The sequence below is a fragment of the Neovison vison genome, chromosome 7, assembly GCF_020171115.1.
Source record: "Neovison vison isolate M4711 chromosome 7, ASM_NN_V1, whole genome shotgun sequence".
NCBI classification, from domain to species: Eukaryota; Metazoa; Chordata; class Mammalia; order Carnivora; family Mustelidae; genus Neogale; species Neogale vison.
The window spans coordinates 53,437,168-53,447,582 of NC_058097.1; the positions used below are offsets into that span (position 1 = coordinate 53,437,168).

General features: G+C 50.1%; 1 protein-coding gene across 1 annotated transcript; it reads left to right on the forward strand.

Annotated features, from left to right (window-relative positions):
- Positions 1-8,708: 8,708 nt before the first annotated feature.
- NANOS2 (nanos C2HC-type zinc finger 2) lies at positions 8,709-9,125 on the forward strand. The gene has a single exon (XM_044260542.1). The coding sequence runs from the start codon at positions 8,709-8,711 to the stop codon at positions 9,123-9,125; it is 417 nt and encodes a 138-aa protein (XP_044116477.1).
- Positions 9,126-10,415: the final 1,290 nt, after the last annotated feature.

Consider the following 10,415-nt stretch of genomic DNA (forward strand, 5'->3'; position numbering starts at 1 on the left):
TATTTCCGTAACATTCTTGAAACGACAAGAATCATAGAAATAGACACTAGAATATGTTGCCAGGGATTAAGAAGACGGTAAAAGCCAGGAGAGGGGTGAGCGTGTTTATAAAAGGGCAATCAGGTGATCCTTGGGGTGATGGAAATGTTCTGTATCTTTTTTTTTTAAGATTTTATTTATTTATTTGACAAAGATCACAAGTAGGCAGAGCAGCAGGCAAAGTGAGAGGGGGAAGCAGGCTCCCTGCTGAGCAGAGAGCCCGATTTGGGGCTTGATCCCAGGACACTGAGATCAGGACCTGAGCCGAAGGCAGAAGCTTAACCCACTGAGCCACCCAGGTGCCCCAAGAAATGTTCTGTATCTTGATAATGGTGGTAGATAATGCAAACCTACACGTTCTAAAACCACATGGAACTAAACGCACACACACACAGATGAGTTCAAGTAAATACAAAATCTGGACATGATCAGGGAGGGGATTATATCAATGTCTACATCCTGGTATTATGTTATTATTTTGTAAAATATTATCATTTAGGCAAGCTGAGTTAGGAATACAAGGGATCTCTATTATTTCTTATGACTGACTGGGGACTCTACAGTTTATCTTAAAATAAAAAGTCTCATTGTCAGGGTACCTGGGGGCTCAGTCGGTGAAGTGTCTGCCTTCAACTGAGGTCATGACAGTTGTTCACAGGAAGTAGCAGAGCTGGGATTCAAGCCTGTGACTGCAGAGCGCATTCTCCCTCCATGTCAACTCAACAAAGGTGCGGGTGTGGGGAACTGTGAAGATCCATTACATTCATTCACCCATCTCTACTATCCATGATGTACCAAGCCTGGGAATACTAGAAAGACTACTAACCAGATGCTGCCCTGTGAGGTTTACACTCTAGTAAAACCAGCTATTGTTAAACTAGACGATCAACAGGGTAATAACAGAGTAAAAAAATAATTGGGGGTGAGACAGAGGACCTGGGGGTGAGAGGGTGAGCTCTAGCGAAAGCATGGCCAGGGAAAGCTGATTTGGGCTTGGGCCAAGAGTTGGATGGAGCTCAGGAGCCAGCCTTACCAAAATAAATAAAAGGGAAAGAAGAAAGGCTCAGGAAAGGAGAAGCAGCAAGTGCAAAGGCCCTGTGGCCTATCTGAGGGTCAGAAAGAAGGCTTGGATGGCAGGGAAGAGAAAGGAGATGAGGTCAGAGAGATCACAGTGGAGGCTCTGGGTGCCAGAGGGGAATGTGGACATGGCATTTAGGGACCTGTAGGTCATGGCTAAATTTGGGGGCTGTATTCTGAGGTTCACAGAGAATGAGAGATTTGAAGCAGGAGCGACACAATTTGATTTGCATTTTAAGAAACCTTTTTCTGGGGGCACCTGGGTGGCTCAGTGGGTTAAAGCCTCTGCCTCCGGCTCAGGTGGTGACCCCAGGGTCCTGGGATCAAGCCCCATATCAGGCTCTCTGCTCAGGGAGCCTGCTTCCCTTCCTCTCTGTCTGCCTGCCTCTCTGCCTACCTGGGATCTCGGTCTGTCAAATAAATAAATAAAATATTTATAAAGAAACCTTTTCCTGCTGCTATGTGATATTCAACATCTAACTGCTTCCTTCCCCTTCTTCTCTGCCCACACCTGTCCAAGCCACCATCATCCCTCCCGTAGGTTGAACAGAGCTCCTGGCTTCTATCCTCAACTCTCATAGTCTTTTTCCCCCATCCAGCAGCCAGATGGACCCCTTAGATCTTGAATCTAAGCAGACCCTTCTCTGCTCAGAAAACCCCATCTTCCCTGGCTCCCTCCTCACTCAGAGCACGAGGCAGATTTCTTAACAGTAGCCCACATGGTCCTACATCATCTCTCACCCTCCCCCATGTTCCTTAAATACCTAAGGCATGCTCTGACCTCAGGGCTTTTGCCCTGGCTCTTCCCTCTGCTTGAGACAAATTTCCCCACATGTGTATGAGACAATTTCCCCACATGTCCTCTCTTACCTTCTCCAAGAGACCTTCCCTGACCACTCTCTATTTCCCTACCCTCTTTATTTTTTTTCTCTATAGTATATAACCTTACCCAGTAAATTTCTATCATTTGTTTGTCTTGTTATCTATATAAAATTCTGCTCCATGAAGTCAAGCATTTCTGTATGTTTTGTTCCTCACTGTATCTTCAGCACCTAGAACAGTGCCAGATATACATTGAGTAATCAGTAAATATTTGCAGAATGAATGAGCAAATATTCTCCCCGTGTCTCTATACCTCTGCATAGCATTCCTCAGTAAATCTTTAGTGAGGGAATAAAATTAAATATAATGGCTAAAACTCACCTTGGACATCCCTCTGCTAATGACTTTACCTGTGTTGTCAGCTGCCATCCTCGGAATAACCCCTTAACAGGATCCCCCTTGCCGTGATCCCCTTTTGGCTAAACGGAGGAGACGGAGTCCAGAGAGGTGACATTACTTGCTCAAAACCACACAGCTGGGAGTGGCAGTGCCAAGATTTCCTGCCAGGCACAACAGAGATCTTGAGGACAATGACCGTGACTTCCTTGGTCCTGAGGGAGTCTCTCACCTCCCTGTCCTTCTTTTCTCTTTCTTTCTTTCTTTTTTTTTTTTTAAGATTTTATTTATTTATTTATTTGAGAGATAGAGCATGAGCAGGGGGAGGGACAGGGGAAGAGGGGCAGGGGAAAGGGGTAAGCACACTCCACTATTGGGCTGGGAGCCCGGTGGATTTGGGGCTCCCTGTGCAAGCTCAAAGCCAGGCTCAATGTCAGGACTCAGAGATCATGACCTGATCCGAAGTCAGACGCTTAAGGGCTTAACTGACTGAGCCACCCAGATGCCTCCCCATCTTGGCCTCTGCACAAGCATGCCCTACAGTCCCTTTGGGAATCTGGACTGCCTCTGTATGTGTGCCTCCCCCACTTTCTCTGGGTCCCCCTCCTCCTGACTCACCCTTGCCCCGCCTGCCCCTCTCAGGACTTCCAGGCACCAGGCAGAGAGGGAAACTCACCAGTAAACAAGGCAGCCTTGCAGTCTGAAGACTGGAGCCGCCATGGTGGGGGTGGAGGTTGTGAGAGAGTAAACACCAGGGCTGATGAATTTCTCATCAGTATCATCTCTGCCTTTCCCTCAGTACACAGCCCCAGCCACTCCAGGGAAGAAGGCTTGTCTGAGGAGCAATGTCTTTCAGTTACTGATCCAGTGAAACACCACCAGGAGGTGGAGGAAGGGTAGACATCGCCGTAATAACAAAGTCCTAGAAAAAAACGACTGGGGGTGGGAAGTGGGGGTGGGGCGTGGGATAAGCAATAAAGGGAGAAAAAAAAAACACAAAAAGTCTTGCGAGCAACAGAATCGGAGAGTCTCCAGACAGTAGGTGCCATTATTAAGGGGAGTCGTGGAACCTTGAAACCTCCACCTGTCCATAGTCACCCTCATGCTCGCAGCAGATCCCACCGCCCTGGCGACCGGCACTGGGTCCACACGCAAGGACTCACACCTGCTAAGCGAAAGGTCCCAACTGTGATGACTTTGTGGAAAGCACTTAGCCCAGAGACCCCCATACTCGTCCTGGTCCCTCCCTCCAGGAGCCTCATTCTTCTGTGTGGTAGATTCCTATCTTTTCTGCCTTCACGAAGATACATCCCTGTCCGGCAGATTTCATGTGTTGAGTCTGTGAAAACCTATGTGACTCAGCTACCCCCATCCTTCCCAGTTTCCCACCTCATCCTACAGTTCCCACACCTGGCAAGTCCCACCTTGTCTCCTGCTTTTTTTGGTGGGGGAGGAGGTGGGAGAGTAGAGAGAGAGAGAGAGAGAGAATCTTAAGCAGGTTCCATACCCAGCATAAAGACCTACACAGGGTTTGATCTCACAACCCTGAGATCGTGACCTGAGCCAAAATCAACAGTCAGACACTTAACTGACGGAGCCATCCAGGCGCCCCACCCCTGCTCTCTGCTAACCACTTTTGCAGACTTTCACAGGAAATGGGAGGATGTCCTGAATTCGGCTCCAGCCTACCCTTACTGTCCATATAACCTTGCACCCCTCCACCCCTCTGAGCTTCCCATGGCTCATCTGATAAGTGGGGTTTTTAATGCATTGTACAGGGTCTGGGTAGGACATAATTCTGACCCAAAGAAAATGCTCAGCAAATAAGGGCCCTTAAAATTATCGCCTTAACTGTGTCTTAATTATATTAGCTAATATTTAATAAACTCATCCAAGGAACCAGGCTCTACGTTCTGGGACAGGTGATGACATCATTCTCTCTTGACAGAGGGGAAACCAAGGCTAGGACACGTTAGGTAATAAGCCCAATCGGCTAGTAGGTGGTGGAACCAAGCTAGACTCCGCAGCTGATTAACGAGCATTTACCCATGATGCTGTCCACCAACTAACCTGGGGTGTTTTGTTCTCGAGTCACCCACTGCCTGACCCAAGGATGCCCCCCCACACTCTAGAACAGAGAGTTCTAGACTCACTTCTTCGGGGGGGGGGCGGTGAACCAGCAGAAAACTTCACAGTTGACCATAGGACCAGAGGGGTCCTTTTATTTATAGATTTCTAGAAAGTGCTTGGTGTGCACATGAATCCAGGGATCTTGGCCAGGAACCATGGCTTGAAGAACTGAATTCTTGAATCCTTCCCATCCAGAGGCCTATTTCCACATCAGCAAAATAAGAAAGTGGGGCAAACTAGACTAGACGGTCTGGAAGCCTCTCTGGAGCTCTTAGATGCATTAATTTATTCATTCATTGTGCTAACTAGTATTTATTGAGGCAGTATAGGGCAGTGGTTAAAGGCAAAGACTTTGGACTCTGGCACACCCAGGCTGGAATCCCAAATCTGCTGCCTGCCAGCTGTGTGACGGTAGACAAGTCACCTAACCTCTCTGAGCATCAGTTGCCACCTTTGCAAATCATGACTAATAATAGCACTTACCTGAAGAAAGGGATGAGGGTTAAGTGGCGCCTTGTGGGGATAGCTTCAGCTCTTGCCTCAGGGGCTCACAGTCCAGAGGGGAAGACAGACCAATCCCCAACTCAGAGTGGGCAGGACTGGGATGTGGTCACCTAGAGAAGTTGACCCAGGGGTTCAGCCTGAAGGTCTGGAGGGCTTCCTGGAGGAGAAGACATTAGAGCTGAACAGTGACAGCCATTGTAACCACTCAAGATACAAGAGTCACCCATGTGAAAATTTATTATTGGTCCGTGGACATTTAGAGCAAGGAAATAGAATGTGGTCTGGAGGGCCACACCACGTCCATCCATTCATTCATCTTTTTCTTTTTTTAAGATTCTATATATGTTTTAAGTAATCTCTACACCCGACATGAGGCTTGAACTCACAACCCCAAGAGTTGCCCACTCCACCGACTGAGCCAGCCAGGCACCCCCATTCATTCATCTTGTTAATATTCCCTGCTCTGAGCAATGCCCAGCCCTGCGCTGGGCAATGCTGGGGACACATCAGTGCCCAAGACAGCCCTGAGCCTACCTCCCAGGGCTCATGGATTACCACTGAGGACAGATATCAAACAAGTCATTATCCAAAGCATTACTTCAGAAAGGAAATTACAGAAAGCTAGGAAATCGTATGGCAAGAAAACTTTTCCTGTGATATTCATGAATTTCCTCCCTTTGTTGCTTCCCAACCATGAGCCCATCCACAGAAAAAAACACATTCATTCAATAAGCATTTATTAAGTTCTTTCTGAAAGCATAACATGTTGTTTCCCATTGGGGATTTTTTTTCCCCAAGATTTCATTTATTTGACAGAGAGAGGTCACAAGTAGGCAGAGAGGCAGGCAGAGAGAGAGGAGGAAGCAGGCTCCGCGCTGAGCAGAGAGCCCGATGCGGGACTGGATCCCAGGACCCTGAGATCATGACCTGAGCCGAAGGCAGCGGCTCAACCCACTGAGCCACCCAGGCGCCCCTCCCATTGGGGATTTTTAACACACTTTGTTCAGACTTTGCTTCCTGAGCAAACTGAAACAATGTGAGCTGATGGGGACAGCCCCACTGCCCCTATCCAATCAGCAGCAAACAGAAGAGCATCCTAAAACACATTTCTCCTACATCCCTCCCCTGCTTATAGCCTTCAGTGGCTCCCTATTGCTCTGAAAGCAAAGACCAATGGACTAACTTTGACCTCTATCATTGGTTCTTATTCTGTAAGACCCAATACTTGCTTTATCAAACATTTTGAAATGTCTCTTTAATATTCTAAAATTAGGGGCACCTGGGTGTCTCAGTTGGTTCAGCATCTGCCTTGGGCTCAGGTCATGATCTCGGGGTCCTGAGATCAAGTCCTGAGACAGGCTCCCTGCTCAGTGGGGAGTCTGTTTCTCCCTCTCCCTCTGTGATCTCTCTCTCTCTCTCTGACAAATAAACAAATTCTTTTAGAATAAAAATTAATAATAATAGGGCACTTGGGTGGCTTAGTTGGTTAAGCGTTTGTCTTCTGCTCAGGCCGTGATCTCAGCATCCTGGGATTGAGTCCCACATCAGGCTCCTCAGCCTGGAGGCCTGGGAGGCAGGGAATCCTGCTTCTCCCTCTCCCTCTCCCTCTTTGATCTCCTGCTCTCAAATAAATAAATAATCATACAAAATAAAATAATAATAATAATAATAATAACAATATTCTGAAATTAAACTCACAGGTAATATGGACCACCAACACACAGGTTTTATTTTTAAAAAGTAATATCGTGTCCTGAGTTACAAAGGGGAAATAAAATAAAAGACAGCCATTCATAATAAAATAATAATCTATTTTCATGTATGAATGCTCAGAGAAGGCCAATCTAAAACACATTTCATTAGGCAGATACTAGCATCTCTGTGGAGACTTCTACAAACGAGACAGGGACAAACTGTGTGTTGTTTGGACAGTTGCCAGAGTCAGCATAGCCTGGGGTGGCGGGGCTTCTAGAAATAGTGAACAGCTCTGAATAACAACGTGCGCAGTGGTTGTGTTCCAGGAAAAGTCAGTGTGTCCGAAAATACCGTAAGAGCACTAGCATTTATATGCAAAACACAGCTAGGTTCTAGACTCAGATCATCACAAATGCATTTTTCTACATATATGGGTGCCCAGTGGGAACACTGGATGGTAACGTGGTGCCCAAGACAGATCTTGGTCATGTGGATCCTGGAGTTCTCTGGCATCCGCGGTCCCTGTACCCTAAATCCAGTCAGTGCCAATGACTGTGACAAACCCAAAGGGCTTTGCCGAAACATCCCCTAAAAGCAATCTATGATCTGACGGCTTCCAGCCCGTACACACAGGGCTGGCTTATCTTGGGATCCTTGCTCTGTTCTGTCCACCCCACTGCCCTTGCTGTCCCCCAACTTCAGGGTTCCATATCTTGTGTCCCTCTTTCTGGAAGATTCTTCTTTGTGGTCTCACCTTCCAGGCCACTACCCCCAAGTCCTGTCTCCCTCGGAGCACCCTGTTTATAGGTAACCGGGTGTCTTGGGTCTTCTGTTTTCTAATTTGCTGGCTGTTCCCCACAATGGGCTGGTAGCTCGTGAAACGGGCGCCAGATTCACTGTAGTCACTGGTTAGTGTCCAGCAACCAATGATATAAGGAGCCTCAGTGACTCTGCCCTGGTCAAGGCGATAGATGAGGCTAGCGGAGGAAGAATTCCTGGAAGGGGGTATGGGCAGGAGGCAAGCTTTTTCTTGGCCCCTGAGGTCAGGGAGGAAGTGGAACAACACACAGGGTCAAAGTGGGACGTTCTAAGTGAGACTGTGTCAGGCCATGGTCCTCTGCTACTTCTAAGATCAACTCCCAGTATTTCTAGAGCCACATTAGGCGTGAATTCCAGCTGTGCCACTCTCCTGCTGAGCATCCTTATGTACATTCCTTAACCTCTCTGAGCCTCACATCCGTCTCCATAAAATGCAAGCGATAATGCCCACCTCCCTGAGTGGTCACAAGGCTGACATCATGGGGATCTCACAGATCTCACAGATCTCATTTCTGGAACATAGATCTCGTTTATACAGCATCAAACACCATAGTGTGATTCAACAAATATGCTGAATATTTGGCTCCCAGTTCAGGACCTGGGTCAGAGGCCCAGCTCTGTCACTTGCACACTCTGACTCCAGGCCAGTGAGTATCCCTCACTGAGCTTCAAGCAACTCGTCTATCACTGGGGGCTCCTAACTGCGTTTCCCACATAGACGCTGTGAGAATGAGACCAGATCGCGCAGGTAACTGCTGTGCAACACAGTGTCTGGCCTGGGGTAAGGACCTGTTTTCATCATCAGGAATGGCTCTGGAGTATCTGGAGGCCCGTAGTCTCGGAGTAAGGGAGGATAGGAGGCAAGGGTGTATTTACACACATGGAGCTATATGGAATGGGTAGGGAAACTGAGGCCCAGGGAAAGGAAGGGCTTTTCCAGGAGTCACGGAGGCAGAGCAATGACCACAGACAAAGGGAAGGGCCTCCTTCCCCCTCTCGGTGGGGGATTACAGTCAGTTGAGGAGCAGGACCGTGGGCGGGGAGTGGGCCCTTTAAATCCTAAGCTCCACCTTTGTTTAGAAGGGTCTTTGGGGGAGTATAAAAGGGGAGTGTAGTTCCTCTCTGCTCCAAAAAAGCACCTGCTGCTCTTGCCCAACGGCCCCCAAGCCCTGGCTTCTCTCTAGCCGCCCCCCTCTTCCCACCCGCCAACCCCCGGCCTGGGAGCAATGCAGCTGCCGCCCTTTGACATGTGGAAGGACTACTTCAACCTGAGCCAGGTGCTTTTGGCCCTGATCCAGAGTGGGGGGCAAAGGCCCGAGGCCCAGGGGAATGGGGACCCGAGGCCCGGGCCCTCTCTGGGGCTGGAGCAGGGCGTGGGAGGGCCGGGGGCCGGCAGAGGCCTGGCCACCCTGTGTAATTTCTGCAAGCACAACGGGGAATCGCGGCACGTCTACTCCTCACACCAGCTGAAGACCCCAGAGGGCGTGGTGGTGTGCCCTATCCTGCGGCATTATGTTTGTCCCCTGTGTGGGGCCACCGGGGGCCAGGCCCACACGCTCAAGTACTGTCCACTCAACGGCGGCCAGCAGTCTCTCTACCGCCGCAGCGGGCGCAATTCGGCCGGCCGCAAGGTTAAGCGCTGAGGACACAAGGTGCCCACCCCGCAGCAGCCCCCCCCCCCCCCCCCCCCGATCCTTCTGGTCCAGTCCCCACCAAGTCCCCGGACCCTCCCCCCCAACTCCCCCAGCCCTTGGGAGCTTCTGGCTCCCAGAGCTCCGTCCCTGCTGGATCCTGAAACACTGGAGACTACTGGGGAACCAGGCCAGCTCTGCCCCACGGGGGACCTTGCAGGACTTGGAGTTCTGAACTGGGGGTGTCTGTGGATTCTGGGTGCAGCAGGACTGCACGGCCTTGGGGCTCCTTCTGGGCACCCCCGTTCAAGGCTCTTTTCGTCTTTCCTGGGCTGCTGGGGATGCGAGCACTGCCTGCCCCCTTGACTTCTCAGCCCCGTGGTTCCATTCCTTCTGGAATTCTTGGACCAGTAGACCTACAGGACCCAGCGTGCTCTCCTAGGCCCGCCCTTAGAATTTGGAGAGAGTGAGCAAGACTGGTTTGGACGCTTGAGCTGAGAACTTCCAAGATGGGATTCTGACGCGAAACCTGCCTTGTCCACCTTCTTCAGCTACCTGTAGACCCACCGATTTCATCACAGACCTCCCTGGACTGTTCCTTCCCTGCCCCAGCAGCCCATTCCATCGGGAGCTGGGAAAGGGAGGGGACACGCTGCAGCGTTGGGGGTGGGGGGTGCGGGGGAGGGATCTGGTCTTCCAAGGCTTCTCTGGGAGTGGAGAGCCTTGGGGTGCACGGACACCCCTCAGCTCCCCCTGGTCGACCTTCTTGTTGATTCTGTTTCACTGCACTCTCATCCCCAACCGCAAGTCACCGCTGGACGGTTCCACAGCGGGAGGGGGGCATCTCTCCACTGCCTCCCTTCTACCTTTCAAATCCTCACGGCTTGTTAAAGGTCTTTTTTTTTTCCCCCTCCCATTTTTTCCCCATCTTCCAACACTTAATCCACGAAGCTCCGACAAAAAAGGGGCTTTAGTGCCCACTTGAGAAAGGCAACTGCCTTGGTTTTCTTTTAGGGGAAATGAAAAGAAAGAGTTCCAGTCAGATTGTAAGTTGCTCATTTTTTGGCTCAGGGTTGGGGGCCTGGTGTTCCGTTCTGGTGAATAAAGAACGTTTCTGGTTGTCTTTGAAATCACTCTGGTTCTGTCTTCTCCCCTGGGGGCTAGGGGAGGGAGCCACGTTTGCTCCAGTATGGAGGCAAAACAGGAAGGGGTCCTGGGTTCCTCTCACGATATGCCCCCCCTTCACGTTCCCTGACACAGGTCACCTAGGGACTGGTCCCCGTGTCCAAGGCTCCACCTTAA